Source organism: Lepidochelys olivacea (assembly GCF_965140295.1).
Source record: "Lepidochelys olivacea isolate rLepOli2 genome assembly, chromosome: 26".
Classification (NCBI taxonomy): Eukaryota; Metazoa; Chordata; order Testudines; family Cheloniidae; genus Lepidochelys; species Lepidochelys olivacea.
This window is the reverse complement of record NC_140436.1, coordinates 1,743,397-1,761,417: the sequence shown is the minus strand read 5'-3', so window position 1 is coordinate 1,761,417 and position 18,021 is coordinate 1,743,397. Positions and strand designations below refer to the sequence as shown.

Genomic DNA, 18,021 nt, shown 5'->3' with positions numbered 1-18,021 from the left:
ACCACAGAACTCCAACCCAAGGGGAACTCTCTAGACACAGGTAGGCAATGTTTTTCCATCAAAATATTTTTTGGATTAAATGTGTTTTTCTGACTAAGATAAATAACGGCCACCGTGTTGAGGTTTTCCAATGAATGAAGCAGTGAAAAAAAATTCTGGGGAAATTTTGAAAAACCAATTTTTTAACAAGAAGTTTCCCCACAAAAAAAACCTGGTAATTTTTGACCCCACACTAGAATTTTCCCTCCTAAAACTGGCACATAACATGTAAGTATAAAATCACAAGACTGTTCCCAATGGCCTGGGGAACGATCTAGGGTGAAATCATCCTAAGCCAATGCCTACCAGTCACTTGCACGCAGGCTAGGAGAACCAGGGTCACCTGTCTCTGCCCTGGATTTCTCCAGTTGGTTCAAAGTTAGGTTAACTTTCCACCCTTGCCCCAAGGGAAAATTTCCTTCTGCAGAGTTGGGCAATGATCCCACAGCATAGGCTCAGCCAGTCAGGGACACAGAAAAGAAACCATGCTGAAACTCAAAACACACCACAAAGAGCAAAGCTAGAGGATTCACAATGTTCCAGCAAGGGGAAAAGTTAGCAAGAAGTTTGTGCAGATAGTCCACGAACAAACCAAGACGGGCTTTTGGCACAAGCTTTTGGCACGAGGTCCTAAATTGAACTCAGCCCCAGGCTGGGCTTGAGTATCTTTGTGGCTTACCTCATAGCAGTTCGCACCATGTCTCCTGCTGCCTAGGCGTAACCCAGCTATCTCCTGACAAAGGTTTTCTGTGCAGCACTCAGAGTCACCAGGCAGATGCTGATAGTTCTCAAGCAGCCGCCATCCAGTGCTTTTCAAACTGTAGTCGAGCTGCACTCCAATGGCAGAGCAAGGGGCCACTGCCAAGCCGGCAGCTGCTAGGCCAAGCGGAGCCCTAAGCCGAGCAGAAGTGCTGTAGAAATCCGTTGGTATCTCTTATGCTTCAGTAGTGCCCACAGGCCCAATCAGGCTCATGGCTCTGCTGGGTGCTGTACAGACAGACGAGGATACATTCCTTGCCCCCAATACTAATTTTAACCCGCTTACCACACATTCCTTTAAGACTGAATGCTGTTTTCGGTTGGCTCAGGTCAGAGCTGCCTCCCTGTTGATCCCCAGCCAACTCCAAAGCAGGAGGCGACAGCTACCAAGTCCTTGGCTGAGCTGTTATGACACCCAGCAGGCCAGCAGCAGAACGCAGGTGTCCTGTGGCCTAGCCACAAAACCTTCCCCCAGAGGTCCATTAGGACCTTCCAGAACCCTGAAGTCTTTGCTCCATGCTCTCCTAGCTGTCTGAGAATTAGGAAATGCTGGGAAGGCCCCATATCAGGCTGAAGTGCTCAGAGCAGCCATACAGATTCCCTCCCAATTTACTTTATCCCAAAGCCAGGTAAAGGAGATGGCCGTATATACTCAAGAGTACTTGAAATCCAAAGGAGCAGCCCTTTCACCTTCTGCAACTTGTGCAATGCCAACAGTAGCTGTGCCTGTACCCGTCCCCTCCTCCTGCCCCACCTCCCGGTTCACAAGGAATTAGAGGGTGCACAAGCCTCCCAGAGAGACGCCTCCCACCAGAGTTGGTATAAACTGCAAGGCTGTATCAAAAACTCTTGGTTAAAGTCTTTAATAATTACAAGAATTCCAGATTCATTACAGAAGAGCTTAGAACAATAATATTTCTCCATACAAAGGCAAAATAAACTTTTCAAGTAACAGCATCCTGGCTCTGGAGTTTGAAATGCCTGTGGGTGGAAGGGAAGGGCTCCTGCTCCTGGGCGTCTGCCACAGCACAAAGGCACCTTTCCCCCGGAGGAACTGCTCCAGGGGGCGAGAGGGTGGGGAATCTGGACTCGGCCTTCAATGGCCGCAGCTAAGAGGGAGAGTTTGCTGAACACAGGTAACGTGGAGTTCAGTGAAGTGCAGGTCTAGCACAAGGAAAAGCCAGTTAAGGATGTGGCCTTGTGTAAAAAAAAAAAACCCAACAAAAATGCACTGTTCCCTTCCACAGCCCAAGCTAAGCAGCCCAGGTTTATCTCCATGCTAACCACAGCCGGGGCTTCTAATACAAGGCAGGGTTGAGGTTTCTAAGAACTGAAAGTGTCACTGGAAAAAGAGCATTCAAAGACACACAAAACCACTGGCCAAACAGTCCTTGCTGAGCCACCACAAGGAACTTCCCCTGAAACAAGAACAAGGACACCTCTTATTCCACTTTGGAAGGGAGCTTCCCTTGGCCTTCCACTGGGAAGAAAGAATCTACAGAGCTCCTCCCTGCAGACCTCCTCATCCGCACCGTGCAGATGTACCAGGTGCGTTTAAGGCACTCAAGGAGTTCGTTCGAGGAAGGAGAGCACCTCGCCAGGTGGAGGAGAGACAGGGGCTCACCGGCCCCTGCACTCCACACTCTAGACCAGAGTGCATGGCAGGAGCAATGGGGAGCTGATTCAGAGACAGGGATGGGAAGACTGAAGCAGGCTTGGAGCGCGGCTGGAATGTACATTGCGAAGCAGGATCGGAGGTGGCTAAACACCATGGATGCTGATTCAGTATTCCCTGCTCTCTCCAGATGCCCATGCAAGGCACACAGCAGGGAACCAACTCAGATATGACAAAGGGTTATTCACGCTTCCTACAAACGCCTATGGCTATTGCTGGGAAAGGCGCTTTGCCCCTCCCCACACGGGCAGAGTCCCAGCTCTGTCACTGGCAGTGTCCTAAGCCCTCTGTTTAAAATACAGATCACAGTGGCTCTCCAGCACGTCACTATCACACACTCACACACCAATATGGTGATCCGAGTGCTTCACAAGCTGTGCCCGAGTCCAGAAGGGCCCCTCAGATCCAGAACCCAGCACCAGATGCCAACAGAGGGATTTACATGGGGGTCGAGGTGTGAGAAGGGAGAAAAGGCCATTTATACAATGACAACATATTCCCGAAAGGCAGCAAACATTGTCATTAGTACGGTTTAATACAACCCCATATAAAACTGAAGCAGCAGCGATTTTTATTGAGGGACCTAAACTGAAATAGGATTTAGAACATAATTTAAAAAAATAAAAACAGCAAAAGTAGCAAAATATATGAACTTTTTTTTTTATAGCAACTGATCTCTACCAGCCACTAGTAACTTACTACCAAACTGGTATATCTCTGGTAACAACCCTTTTTAAAAAGACATGTAAATATATATTCATATTTATACATATTTGTAGCTATGTACACAAGATTTCTTTTTGTTTGTTTTTAGCACTGGTATATTTGGCTGCTTCCTCCACTATCAGTGCTGAGCCGGGGTATATGCTGCGTCTGTACCATGTGTTTGGTCAGTAAAGCAAATTAGTATTGGAATTAATAAGCCATTGGCCAGTCTTCAAACCATCTCACATTGCAATAACCATCCAGCTAGGGTTCCCGCACCATCCAAGACGGAGATGCTTCCGACGCATTAAGATTTCCCAGCCTGCAATTCTTCACCGCTGGTGGAGTTGCACTCAGTGCTGGCATTAGCTTATTGAGCTGTCGAAGTTTGGATCGCGTGGGTTTGCAAGTATAAAAGAACACAAGGATAGCCCAGGTTTCCATGTCCTCCTCCTTGGGACTGTCAGTCTGTCAATCCCTTGCAAAGAAAGGAACGCACATTATTGGCTGGTTCCAGGAGAGGGAGCCTGCAGCTGGTTCTCTATCTGGGCACTGGCCAAAGAGTGGGGTTCAGTTTTAGTCCACTGCAACTATTCAAGCACAGGTTTCATGGAAAGGAAATAAAAAACAAACCTTTCAGATGCAGACAGTTCACAGCTAAGGTGGCTGGTGAAGCTGGCATGAGACATCGGTGAATTTGGTTATGGGAGATGTGTCTTTGAAATCCTTTACGCAATAGCTAAAAGTGATGGATAGCTGCACAGACAGCTTCCTGGCAGCAGCCTGGATAGCAGAGACGCATGCAAACACACACGCACACACACAGAGTTGTCAGTCTGTTGCATGGAAGTCCCAGCCTCAGCGTCGTTTAAGTCCACCGTTGGCGTGCTGATGCGGGTACTTGGGAAGACAAGGTTCGTCTGGAAGAGGATCGTGGGAAAAAACTGAGTCCTCCCCCGAGGAACAGGTGGAGCTGCGGGTGTCTGGGAAACTGGGAGAATACTGATCCAGCGGCATGGAAAGATCCAGGTATTCCTGGAGGGGACAAAATCCCAGGGACACAGCTCAGACCGAGAATCCAGAACCCAGGTTAGAAGAGGCCATGCAGTGAGCACACTACACTAAAGAAACAAGCAGAGCCGAGCCAGGAACCTCAGTTTCCCCACATGCGAGGGAACCTTTGCCCTGGTGGGCAGGGGAGGCATGTACATGGAACTCCCAATGATAACCACAGGCACCAGCGACCACACCGCATGGAGCCAACAACTCCAGCTCACTCACTTCTGGACTGAGGATGCCAAGTTGGGGTAAATGATGCAGAGACTCTGAATTTGAAAGTCTCCCCATAAAGAGGTTCTATGGGAGAGTTTGATTCTGGAACAGGCATAGAATCATAGGACTGGAAGGGACCTCGAGAGGTCATCTAGTCCAGTCCCCTGCACTCATGGCAGGACTAAGTATTATCTAGACCATTCCTGACAGGTGTTTGTCCAACCTGCTCTTAAAAATCCCCAATGATGGAGATTCCACAAACTTCCCAGCAATTTATTCCAGTGCTTAACCACCCTGACAGTTAAGAAGTTTTTCCTAATGTCCAACTTAAACCTCCCTTGCTGCAATTTAAGCCCATTGCTTCTTGTCCTATCCTCAGAGGTTAAGAAGAACACTTTTTCTCCCTCCTCCTTGTAAAAGCCTTTTATGTACTTGAAAACTGTTATAATGTCTCTCTCAGTCTTCTCTTCTCCAGACTAAACAAACCCAGTTTTTTCAATCTTCCCTCACAGGTCATGTTTTCTAGACTTTAAATCATTTTTGTTGCTCTTCTCTGGACTTTCTCCAATTTGTCCACATCTTTCCTGAAATGTGGCGCCCAAAACTGGACACAATACTCCAGCTGAGGCCTAAGCAGCAGGAAGTAGAGCAGAAAAATTACTTCTCATGTCTTGCTTACAACACTCCTGCTAATATATCCCAGAATGATGGTTGCTTTTTTTGCAACAGTGTTACACTGTTGACGCATATTTAGCTTGTGGTCCATTATGACCCCCAGATCCCTTTCTGCAGTACTCCTTCCTAGGCAGTCATGTCCCATGTGTATGTGTGCAACTGATTGTTCCTGCCTAAGTGGAGTACTTTGCATTTGTCCTTATTGAATTTCATCCTATTTACTTCAGACCATTTCTCCAGTTTGTCCAGATCATTTTGAATTATAATCCTATCCTCCAAAGCACATGTAACCCCTCCCAGCTTGGTATCATCCGCAAACTTTAGAAGTGTACTCTCTATACCATTATCTAAATCATTGATGAAAATATTAAACAGAACCAGACCCAGAATTGATCCGTGCGGGACCCCACTCGATATGCCCATCCAGCATGACTGCGAAACACTGATAACTACTCTCTGGGAACGGTTTTCCAAACAATTTTGCACCCACCTTATAGTAGCTCCATCTAGGTTGCATTTCTCTAGTTTGTTTTTGGGAAGGTCATGCAAGACAGTATCAAAAGCCTTACTAAAGTCAAGATATGCCACATCTACCACTTCCCCGCTATCCACAATGCTTGTTACCCTGTCAAAGAAAGCTATCAGGTTGGTTTGACACGATTGTTTTTGACAAATCCATGCTGACCGTTACTTACCACCTTATTATCTTCTAGAGGCTTGCAAATTGATTGCTTAATTATTTGCTTCATGTCTTACCTGGTTGGAGGTCATGGCCACAATCCTATCCAAGTCTTCTACCAGCTGCTTAAAGGTGGGTCTCTGGGATGGGACTGCGTGCCAGCAATCTCGCATCATCATGTATCTGGAAACAGAGGAGTAAGAGGAGGCTGAACAAGCCTCCTGGAGACAATTCCGAGCTTGCTAGTCTGTCTGCTAGAGCCCAGGGTACAGCAGCTGGGCCAGCAGCAGCCCCAAACTTGAGTGAAACGGAGCAGGGTGCAACCAGCCCACCACAAAGCTGCAACCCTCAGGGCTTCCGGCTCCTCACACAGATCAAAATGGAGAGCTGCTGTCTCCTCTGTGGGGGTGTGTCAGGGACTCTGTGGGCCACCCAGGCTGCAGTGAGCCAGCGGGCCGCACCTTGGGCCAGGACAGAATCAGAGAAGATGTTATTTCTCAGGATTAGCGTTAATCCTTTTCATTAAAAGAAGATGACACCCCAACCCACCCCAGGCTGGGCACCCTGGGAAGGACGTTATCACTTGTTCTAAGAGGAAGATATAACTAAAGGCTAAGTTAGTCCCTGCTCTGGGGTCAAGCTGGGATTCTCGCTTGCTGAGGAATAACAAAGGAAGATGTTGATTACTGCAAACAGATTCAGCTGAGATTTCTGCAGGGCTGGGAACTGCTGGGAAAATAACCCGGAACATCTGCCATTGCCCAAAACGTGCCCTTGACACTCAGCTCTCGGCGGTGCGGCTTGCACAGCTGAGGAAGCTGACTTTAAATATGGTCTCTGCCAATCTCCGCCATAAAACACTTGGCTGTTTTGCTGAGCTCTGGCTTTGCTGCAGCCCCAGGATCCTTGGGCTGGAGGAAGGGACATAAAACAAATGGGTGGGAGTCCAGCAAGGAGCAGTATAGAAAGGACACAGGTTAGGAAGAGGAGCTGGAACAAGCCAGGCAGGGGCAGGGACGAAGATAGAGCTCTGTCCCCAGATCCGCCAACAAGCATCACACAGAGGATGAAAAGAGCCCAAGTGGCAGCAGGAGAAATGTAGGTTTTACAGGAGGAAGAAAAGCAGTGATCTGTGAACAGGCTAGGAATGGCACAGGCTGCCAGGAGAGGGGAAGGAATGGCCTTCACTGGAGACACTCAAAGTTGAGACGAGGAGTCAGGGAGGGGACTTCCATCATCAGCATGTTCCTGGAGGCTAATCTTCTAACTCTGAGTTCTAGAAAAGATTCCCCTCCTCTCCTCCTTGTTTTCCCAAGGCTGTTTATTTTAAGGACATGTCTAGCTAACGAACCACCAGCTGATGTGACTAGCAATGAGGATGCTGGGCCGAAAGCTGCTTCCACACTGGGGCAGCCAGAGGAACAAAGTTAATCTAAATCAAACGCCTGCAGCAGCCTAGAGCCTCTCCTTCCTCAGAACCACACAGCTCAGAGTTCTGGTGTGAATCAAGAACCCAAGGCTTGCCAGTGGGCTCTAACGGCTTGTCTACACATGGGGAGTTAGTCCTAATTAACTCCGTGTGTAGATGCCCTTATTCCGAATTAGCTTAATCCACTGAGGCACTCTAATTCCTGAATAAGGGTGTCCACACATGGAGTTAATCTGGGAACAGTTAATTTGCTTTAAATTCACACCCTACTTTATTCTGGATTAACTGTCATGTGCTGACAAGCCCAGATCAATTTCCCGTGACACTCATCTGTCAGCGAGGGTTCTGGCACAAAGCTGGGGGAGGAGACAGGTAACATCAGTCAGGACTCTGCACCTCCTTCCCCACCCCGGCTTTGCTCCCTGGCAGAGAGCTGCACTTACAGCTCATTGGTGCAGTTGCTGGGCTTGTCCATTCTGTGGCCTTCTTTCAACAACTTGAAGAGCTCCTCAACGGGCACCCCAGGGTATGGCGAGCCGCCCAGCGTGAAGATCTCCCACAGCAGCACGCCAAAGGACCACCTGCTCCAAACACAAAAACACGGTATCAAACAGGCGCAGCTCCCACCACAGCACTGCCCTGCAACCCATCCCTCTGCCCGACACACAGCTCCTCCGGGCAGCGGCAGACATGGAGAGGGGAGAATGCCCGTGCCACTACTGTGCATCATTAGCTCGCAAGAACACCACCACTGCTACCCACTGAGAACACAACACACGGGGTCCATCCGTCGCAGTGGAAGTAAGTCACAGTCCTAGTGCACTACACCTTGCCCCTTGTTAGGACACCAAGGCCAAGGTTTGCATAAGTGATTAGTGATTTTGGGTGTCCAACTTGACATATCTTAAAAGGGGCCTGCTCTTGAGAAAACGCTGAGCGCCCATGTTGTGAAAATCGGCAAGATGTCTCAGGTCATCCAAAATCACTGGGCACTTGTGAAAAACCTTAGCCCAGCTGCCAAATTCAGCTTCTAGTTCCACTAGTACAAGTGGGCTGGCTTCGATGGCCTCACAGCCGTGCAGCTGAGAACAGAATGTAGCCTCCAAGCATTCATCATCAGAAGGCATCGGACAGGAGAGAGTTTAAAAGCTTCCGATGATTTAAAAGATCTTTGCAGGAAAGTGAAGAGCTCAGATTGGCAGCTCTAATTCAGAGGCATTTGGAAGACAAACAAGCCCTGCTGCCAGATCATTTAGACTCAAAATATTGTGTCTGCTTATGACAATTATTGTTTCATTAGATTAAGATGACTCCCATCTGGTGCTTTTCACCTTTGGGAAAATACCCAACACAAAGGAGGCTTATGGAGAGGCTGCTTGAATGCCACCTGGCAGGCCGATGGCTAAATAGGAAGGGGAGACATGCAAACAGAGTCCCAACACAATGCGATACAGCTGATGGGCTGGGAGAGCAGTGTGGATGGGTCAGCAATATGGAGCTTCATTCAGAGTCCAGCTGCACATCTGTGTTTGCAGTGGAGAACGCTCAGCACGTTGGAGAGAGGCGGGTGTTATCCATGAAAGAGGGGAGAGGAAAAACAGTTCCCCGGAACAGTGATTTTGGGACAGCCCCTCCCAAGACCCAGCTGGCCCTAACCTAGTCTATCCTTTGAATTGTGCCTAGGCATGCATGCTGCAACACAGATATCTCCTCATGGCTGGCAGGAGCGGTGGGGTACTCACACGTCGCTCTGATGGGTGTATATTCGGTCGAACAAGGCCTCCGGTGCCATCCACTTCACTGGTAAGCGACCCTGGAAGGCAGGAAAGCCCCCACACCTGAATTCAGCCTCCAGAGGAGAAGCAGGCTTGATTCTGTACAATATGTTAGCCTCCCCTCTGTAACTGCGACACCCAGCCGCGGTTCACAGCACCCTGGGCACTGCCATCAAGGAAATCATGACACCTACGCTGGGCAATTCTCTTTGGCAAAGAGGGACCTTCGACCTGGGTAAAAAGGACAGAGGATGCCCAGTGCTCCATCCCCGAGGGCTTTATGGACGATCACCCACCAAAATGCAGCCTCCCCTGCGGGGGGGAAACGGTAGCTGTCTAAGCCCTTTCTCCTAACTAGTTAGTGCCGCCACTCTTGTGCGAAAGGCCAGGGAGCGTTCCATGATCACCCGTGTTCGGGACCTTGGCACCAGGAGGAGAAACTCGGGCCCTGCTCTCTCCCAGCCCCGAGACTTCATCCGCCTTAGGAACATGGCCTTCTTGTTGCCATGGCAACTGAGCGGGGTGGGCGGCCGAGGGCGAGGGCAGGCCGTGGGGAGAACAAAGGGAGCAGAGGGCATGCTGCCCACCGGGCAGACATCATTCTGCTGTTACAGGACCGAGGAGAATCTCTCTCTCTGCATACGGCAGCCCGTGCTCACAGGGCTCGGGACTTCAGTACAGACACCGCCCTAGAAAGTCTCCAGCCAAGCTGTAAATATTGGCAGAGGCCTCAGGAAAAACCTGCTAGCTCTAAAGCGGCACTTCAGCTCGTTCCCCTTCCCCCACTGCACCACTCACATTCGTCGTCTTCTTGTAGTAATCGATGTGGTGGATGTCCCGGGCCAGGCCGAAGTCTGCGATCTTCATCACGTTGTCTTCCGTCACCAGGACGTTCCTGGCAGCCAGGTCTCTGTGGATGCACTGAAGAGAATGGAGACCCCGTTAGGCCGGGGGTTTTCGCTGCTGCATTGGCTGGCGTGTTAGCAAAGACCTTGCCTTGCACTGAACTACCCGCCAGCCTTCAAAGGGCCACAGCCACGATCCCAGAGCACGAAACACGGCCAGCACCGGGGGAACCAGGTGCCAAGCCCTAATCCCTTCCTGGCCAAGGCGAGCTGGGAATCTCTAGAGACTCTTTCGCTTACTGCTGATGTACGTGCAGTTGGCCGCGGCTGCTCCAACATTATCAACATGTTCTGATTCCAGACAGAAGGCGGGTAACGGGGGTTTCAGTTCAGTAATTACCTCCTTCGCTCCAGCCAGGGGTGTGCGGAGATGGACTCGGTGCCATTGTATTGCTCGTATTTTAATTTTCAATATGTTGGGGAAAGAGGCCAGATCCGCAGCCCTGAACAGCTAAGATTGCTGCTTGTCCACAGAGCCCAGACAGACAGTACGGCGGCATTGACGGGCCCCAGGCAAAGTCCTCAGCTCTGTTCAGGAACAGGCCTCTGAGGGGAGAAGGGAGTTCGGTCTTCAAGGCTCCCTCGGCCTTTCAGCAGCAAAGGGTCCAGTTAGCGACAGCTGCAGGGGTGGGTTTGGGGATCCTTGGACCGAGAGCCCCAAACTCATTTGACTCAAGACTAGCCAAGCACCACCTGAATTTTCAGTCACAGGGGCTGTTTTCATGACTTGGGGAGGATTCAGACTGGGAACCCGGCCTCCATTGACTGGGTCAGGCCCTAGAGGTGCCCAATCATCACTTCTCTGTGTTCCCCAGCCTGGAGAGGGACGGGGGTTCTGCAAGTGCTCCCCCAGGTACGGAGCTCGCGACCACTACTCACCTTTTTGGATGCCAGGTATTCCATCCCCCTGGCCACTTGGTACGCACAGGACACCAGGTCCTTAAAGGAGAGCTGCTCCTCGGGGAGATGGGTCGGGTTGTAGCAGTACTCCATGCCGGGGGGCCGCCGGGCCTGCAGGTACTCCCGCAGGTTGCCTTTGGACGCATACTCCACAATCACGTAGAGTGGACCTAAGGCAAACGGGAGGGGACAAAGCTGAGCATCTCAGGCTCCGGGCTTGGATGCACAGGACACGTGGCTGCATGGGCATTTAAGCTGTGTATTGTGCACAAGTCCTTCAGAGCCTCCGGGGCACAGAGCCCCGTGACTGCCAAGTGTCTGTCTGAGGGGCTCCTGTGGGCGGGGGTTTCATACAGGGGAGCTGCAGGAGCTGACCCACAGCAAGGAATCAAGGTCTCTGCTCAGAACAGAGCTCCGGCATCTTGCGTGTGTACGTACACGCCCCCCCGCACACTCTCACACATACCACTTCTTTGGCAAGTCAGAAGCTGCTCCTCTGACGTGTGAGGGGAAGAACTGGCCCTGCTCCTGCTCTGTGTTGAGTCAGCCGCACTCCAAGCCAGAAAATCACACAACAAAAACAAACCCAGGCCCACATGCAGGCTGGGTGTGATTGACTCATCCAACCCCAGGGCTCTGTGACCAGCTCCGGCCATGTGAAAACAAACCGCCCTGTTCCACTCCTCCCCACAGCCAATATAAAGTGAGCTCTGTGTGTGCGCATCCATACACCCACGCCTGCACATATACCTCACAGAGGCTTTCTGGCCCGGCATCCCTTCCGTTCCTTCAGGCCCAAACACAGAGAGACTCTAGAAATGGCCAGACAACTCTGACCCTGCTAGCGTTTGCCAGGAGAGGTGCCTCCCTGTCAGCCACACACTCCCTCTGGTCTTCATAAGAACGGCCATACTGGGTCAGACGAAAGGTCCATCTAGCCCAATGTCCTGTCTTCCGACAGTGGCAAGGGCCAGGTGCCCCAGAGGGAAGGAACAGAACAGGGAATCATCAAGTGATCCATCCCCTGTCGTACATTCCCAGCTTCTGGCAAACAGGCTAGGGACACCATCCCTGCCATTCACTGGGCACTGGCCCTTTCAGACAGCTCTGGGATGGCCAACCATTTTCAAAACTCATCTGGATTAAAGTCCCTGTATCTTTCCACCTCTAGAACCTCACCCTGGCGCCCCAGGCTACCCCCAGCATTCTTGCTGTCCTAGCAGAGAAGCAGTTTGTTGGAGTCTCAGCCATGCACAGAGAACTTACCATCCTGAGTGCAGGCTCCCAGGAGGTTGATGATGTTCTTGTGCTTGCCAATCATTTTCATCATCTCCATCTCAGATATCAGGTCAGATAAGTCCTTTTCCGTAGCATCAGCTTAAAACACAAAGAAAGGCACAGGTCATATTTGATCAGGCTAGGTTAAGCTAAAGTGAGGCCTAGAACTAGGTCTGCAGCAGCATCCATTAGGCAGCTTTAGATTTACAGACTTGGTTTTCTTTGTCCTCCTCCTTCACAGAGATGCAGAGCACTCGCACTGTGTATGTACAGGCATATCTCGCGGTAGCCCCATCGGAATGATTTCGCCCCAGGAAGTGCTGCAGTATTCACAGCTAAACCAGCATTCTCAGGTTCATCTCCCTTTCCAGGACGGGGCTGGTTTGGGGAGTTGGGTATTTCTCCCCAGCTGCCTTCCAGGTGGAGTGGCAGAGACCGAGCTCAAGCGAGAAAGGCGGTCAGATAGCAGTGACAAGCATGGCATAAATTAACGAGCTAAATCAGATAGAGTGAAATCTGTACAAGAGACTTTCCGAACAGGCATTCTCCGGCCTTAAGGGACCACCCACAGCATCCCCGTAAACAGAGTATAATTCTTCTCTGCCTTTATTTGCGGGTCCCTTCCACAACCAGTTTTTATTGCCCCTTTTGTCACTCAAAACAGAGATTGTTGGAAAAGCTATTAGATTGTGCAGGGTGATTCCATCAGAGCAGCTGCTGGGGAGAGCCCCGCTCTCCCTGGGCAGCACGTACCACTGCAGGGCTGAACTGCAGAGGCTCTGGATAAGTGAATGCTGGCTCGAGGGGAGTGCAAACTGGGCGTGAAAGGCTATTCCTTGGCTGTGCAGCCCTTGGCCATGGCTATGCTCCAGGCCTCAAGCTATCTGCTGTGGGATTCCAGCAGCTATAGGCCTATGACAGCCGCTGGGCGCGCAGAGTTAGAAGCTCTTCTTGAAAAAAGCCCAACCGATGCTGTTAACGACAAACTTGCTCAGTTGGGGCCCAATCCAACAACTTCCATTGGTTTCAGTGGGAGAAAGACGAGGCCCTTCTGGAACACAGGGCTGGCCAGGCCAGGCCTCCAGCAAACATGCACACTCCCCCTGCCTCTCCTCCCCAAGGTACATTTCCCAAAGTCAGCAGGATTGATGCTAGCCTGAGCGGAGACCGACTCAGAAAGGCAGCTGCAAAGCTGGGGAAAACCCTGCAGTGCCTATGGCCCCTACTTACACTTCAGCATCTTGACTGCCACTTTAGTCACACGGTTTGGCTTGTCCTTGTCCAGGCCAATGGCTTCAGCGAGAACCACCTGCCCAAAGCAGCCTTCACCCAGAGGCTTACCCAGGATGAGCCTAGATGAGAGGAGAGAAGAAAGTAAACCAGAGGAGGAAGGATGCAGCTCATGTCTGCAGAGACAGATACACTCACACAGAACAGGACACAAGAGGTAACTCTGCAGAAAGGAGGCAAGTTCCTGATGGGAATTCATGCTCCCCTGGGAAAGGCAGGGCCAACGTCATGGGCGTGCATGAGAATGGGAGAGGACACTGCCCCAGTGACTTTAGCACAGACTCCAGCAAGGCCGTAAGCAGGAACACATGTAATGCCCTTTGCAAGCTGAAGGAGTCTATCTATGGGCTAAGAAGCCGAGCACAGCTCAGGGCACATGGATTTTTTTGCATATCAGGATGTATTCTAATGGAAAGTTATACAATTAGAAAACAGCAACTTCAGAAGCTTGTAATCAATGCAGTGCAGCCACAGCTGGTCATTCATTACACAGCTGAGGCTGCTGGAGAGAGATCGATTCATGTTCCAGGAAGGCCTCACCATCCGTAGATTTGAGTGTGAGGTTGATCTCTCTGCAGGGATGGAAATATTCTGAGCACCTTCAGTGGCTGGGGGAGCAAGAGGGGCAGAGGTTTCATGGAGGGGGTTATCACACAGGAAGGCACAAACCCAGCAGTCATTTCTCTTGGCTATTTGAAATCCATTTCAGACGTGACACAGCAGAACAGGCACATGGAGATGTGCAATGCTCCCTGCTGCTGGTCTGGAAGCAGCAAGGGTAGGAGGGAGACGCACATCGGCCCCTGGGAGCACATGCTCACCCTGAGGGCAAAGCTCCAGAATGGCTGTTTCGGGGAGGAACGCACCAGCCATGAGTCCTCCTCTCCATTAGCATAATTATGGGACTTGATCTGCTAAGGGCCTGATCCAGCTCCTGCTGACCCCAGCAGGAGCCTTTCCTTTGACTTCAGTAGCATTTGGATCAGGCTGTGGAGGAATTGCGATCAGATGCAGGAGCCAGCTAGCTACGGAAAGGCCGGGGTTGCCCCTCTGTGGAGCCCGGCACAAGAGAGTGCATCACCTGTCCCGGGGGAGCTCCCACCGAGGGTCTTCAGGAAGCTCGTATTCCGAGACACCTGCCAGCATGGGGGTGCCACTAGAGGAGAGCCGCGAGGGCCTGACAAGCATCACCCCTGAATTCATGGAGGAGCTGGAGTCTGCTGACACCTGCAATGGGAGAGCCAAGGGACAGTGGGTTACCTTCAGGAAGCACCTGGGGCAGGGACATGCTTGGTTCCGATAAGGAGAGGAGCTGCTGACCAAAGTGCTTTAGTTACCTGCTGGACGCGGAGGGAGCCCTGTCTCCCGGGTACTGAATCTGCTGCAGCATGCAGTGGCCTGGCCCTTCTCTAGGCCCCTCAAAGGGCTTTACAAACACCAGTTATGCCTCACAATCCCCCTGGGAGGAGGCTGGAATCGTTATCCCCAGGTTACAGATGCTGTGACTTGCCTCAGGTGGCAGAGCCAGGGACAGAAGACAGGAGTCCTGGCTCCCACTTCCCTACTTTACCCAACTACTCCTTTTGCCGTAGACTGGACATGGACACAGACCTGGGCCCCTTTTCCCTCTTCCCCAGGTGCACCAGATGGGACAAGAACATCGGCTCTCAGACCGACTGAGTCACACCTCATCTTGTGCCCTGTACTGCACCATCCGAACTGGTCTGATTCCTAGGCTTGGTCGCTCATTCCCTAGTGCTGGAGGAGCAGCACGCTCGGCCCCTGGAGGCAACAGCTCTCCCTGCTCCGCAGCAACCCTTTCAGCTGATCTGGGAGTGGCATCAGTGAGGGTTTAGCAGGGAGTTTCAGACTCGATTACAAGCCATTTGCTTGTGACATGAAACTGAGGAAAAGACCAAGGACACCCTCCAAAAAGATAACCCAGTGTAGAACCCCCACAGTTTGCATGCAAGAAGAACACGGCGTTCTGTATGGATCCAGCTGCTACCATGGCCCCATTGGCATTACTCCAACATGGAGCGGGACTAAATTATTTCTAATTAACTTCCTCTATGCTGTGCTGGTATCGTAAAATCTACGGCCCATGGAGCCCTTCCAGCCACTCAGTGTGTAGGCCACACTCCCCTGTCAAATATTAAATTGCCATGACTTCCAGATCCCCCCATGACCCTTACCGACCTGTCGTAAACGCCAAGAGACATGGGGAAGGTTCACAGAGGGACCTGCTCAGCGATGCAGAGAACAGATATTTTTGGGCTGGGGGAATTTTTTTTTAAAACTATCATTACAGTCTGCCCACTTACCCCTACGCCTGTGCCCAACTCATGTCGCTGCCCTCCCCTCCCCCCGTCCCCCCGTCCCTCCCCCCAGCTTTTCTGGCTTATTCTTCTTCCCCCTCTGGCCCAAGCTAAGAAATTCCACACTGCTGCATCGACACACTTTCCCCATGGACCATAATCAACCAGATCCCGGAGATCCTGGCCAGGTGCGGCACTGGGAACTGCAGATCTCTGGATCGCAGCAGTCTAGCTGGACCAGGAGAAGATCTGTCATCACACCAACCAGGCTTACCCCTGGGGAAGACAGAACTGGGCCCAACCAGAGGCATGGCTGGGAGTTTCGGACTTGGGTCAAGTGAAGACGTTAAGCGGACATCTGATGGAGAGCTATGGGATATGAAAGCGTGTCTCTCACCCACAGAAGCAGGGCCAATAAAAGACATTACCCACCTGCCCTGTCTGTCTAGCGAGCGCCCAGAGGCATGCATGTGAGTGTATAGGAGGGGTTGTTGTCTGTTGATTTAGAGAACTGGGGGTTTTAAAGAGGTTTTGTACAGCACTGGACAGGCACTTTATAAATAGCATAGAAACATGGCAAGAGATCAGCTTGGCGTTTAACCCAATCCACCTGCAACCATCTTAACAAGCCCACCCACACCCCCTACACTGAGGCTCTGCTTTGCAATCAATCCAGATTGCACTTCAGCCCCCGCTGCTCAAATAACATGTTCCCCTCCCTCTGTTCCTCCTCCTGACCCTCAGAAAGACATGAACCTTCCCTGGCTGTTTGTGCCAGTGGCCTGGGCTAGCTCAGACAGGATGGGCTGTCAGGGCAGCAATGCTGGGCAGGCAGCAGGGTCTCTGAGGAGAGGCAGTACATGCAGACAAACCCCCTATCTACTTTCTGTTACCTGTCTGCGCAGTGGGATGCTCTTGGCCAGCTTGTGCACGGCCAGCTGGCTGTTGAAGTCCGTCTTCTTGGTGGTGCTCTTCATCTTGTAGATGATGACAGTCACGACCATGCAGGAGATGAGAAAGGCCCCCGTGCAGTAAATAATGATCTCCAGGTACAGCGGCGAGGTCATCATGGCCGGCCTGTCTTCAATAGCTGGGTCAGTGTGAACAAGGCATTAGTACTGCAAATCCTTTGCGGGGTGTGTTAGAATGGGGGGAGCGACACCTGCCCACAAAGACTGGGATGAGACATGCCTCCCCTCCTGGCCCGAGAGGCTTTAAGCACAGCTGAGTCCAAGCCAGGCAAACCTCCTGGCTCCAGCTGTCTCGGGGTCTGAGCCCTGTCTAAACAAAACAGAACACACAACCCAACATACAGCAGGGACCAGCCGAGGCCAGACACCTCCTCGGTGCCCCAGCATCCCTGTGCATACAAGTGACCGTGTGGTGTTATCAAGTGGCCTCGCCACGCAGGTCCTCAGCCAACCAAAGCTTGGAGAGACACGAAGAACAAGCACAAACCTTTATGTAATAGGTCACGTATCCCCCCCAGTCCCACCACGCCATAAGCAGATGTTGGCTGGTGGGAAACCTCAGCTGAGGGAACCTGAGACCAAATGGCCAGGCACTGCAGCCCCTCCACCCAGAAAGGTCACAAATGGAAGTGTCTGGGAGTGGAGTAGCAAGAGGAGGCAGGGCTGTAACCTCCTCCAAGGAGCCGGGGTTAAATGAGAAGTAAAACATACATACAAGTGGGTAGATATATTGGGCTGAGAACTTCTGGGACTTCCCATGGCTCCCTGGCTAGTGTCAGGAGACTGGGTCAGGGGCAGTCAGGACAGGAGTCAGACTCAGAGTCTGAATGCCAGAGCCACGGCTCAAGGCAGGCCAGGAATCGGAGCCAAGGCTCAGAACCAGATGATCTGGAATCAGGCCCAGCTGTGCTCGTTAGGCCATCACAAGACTGAGCAGGCGCAGCTGCAGAGCCTTCCACAGATAGCTGGGAGAGCAAAAGAGGCTGGGTGCCCTTGGGACCTTCTGGGATGGTATCAACATCATTTTAACCCGTGCAGCTGTTGCAAAGCAGCATGGACAGAGGGGCACAGCACCTCATCTCTGCATGGCCCAGGCCTGGCTTGGGGATGCCCCCTTTCTGTTCATGGTGGGTAAGAGCGGGAGGGGATTCAGAGACATGCACCTTTGAGGATTTTCCTACCCACTCTGAACTGGGACTGTAGATTTCTAGGGGGGAATTATCAGGAACAACGTGGGGACAAAGGGGACAGGCCAAAATAAAACGCTGTCCTTGTGAGACTGCAAATAGTTTGAACAGGAGTCACAGGCATTAAAAAAAAGTTACCACAGGGACTTGGGGTGTTTTTTTTT

General features: G+C 51.5%; 1 protein-coding gene across 8 annotated transcripts in view; it reads right to left on the bottom strand.

The window, feature by feature from the left end:
* The window catches only part of FGFR1 (fibroblast growth factor receptor 1), a 128,881-nt gene that overhangs the window by 56,977 nt on the left and 53,883 nt on the right, over positions 1–18,021 (bottom strand). For 4 of the 8 annotated variants that reach the window (XM_084614994.1, XM_084614993.1, XM_084614995.1 and 1 more), the window contains exons 9-17: positions 16,587–16,789; positions 14,463–14,608; positions 13,322–13,443; positions 12,080–12,190; positions 10,793–10,983; positions 9,807–9,929; positions 8,976–9,046; positions 7,677–7,814; positions 5,882–5,987 (exon numbers count right to left, since the gene is read on the bottom strand). In XM_084614994.1, the coding sequence (XP_084471120.1) occupies positions 5,882–5,987; positions 7,677–7,814; positions 8,976–9,046; positions 9,807–9,929; positions 10,793–10,983; positions 12,080–12,190; positions 13,322–13,443; positions 14,463–14,608; positions 16,587–16,789 (1,211 nt within the window). Of the gene's footprint in view, positions 1–1,645; positions 4,214–5,881; positions 5,988–7,676; positions 7,815–8,975; positions 9,047–9,806; positions 9,930–10,792; positions 10,984–12,079; positions 12,191–13,321; positions 13,444–14,462; positions 14,609–16,586; positions 16,790–18,021 lie in introns of those variants that run through there. The other 4 variants (XM_084614997.1, XM_084614999.1, XM_084614996.1 and 1 more) reach the window with 3 other exon arrangements.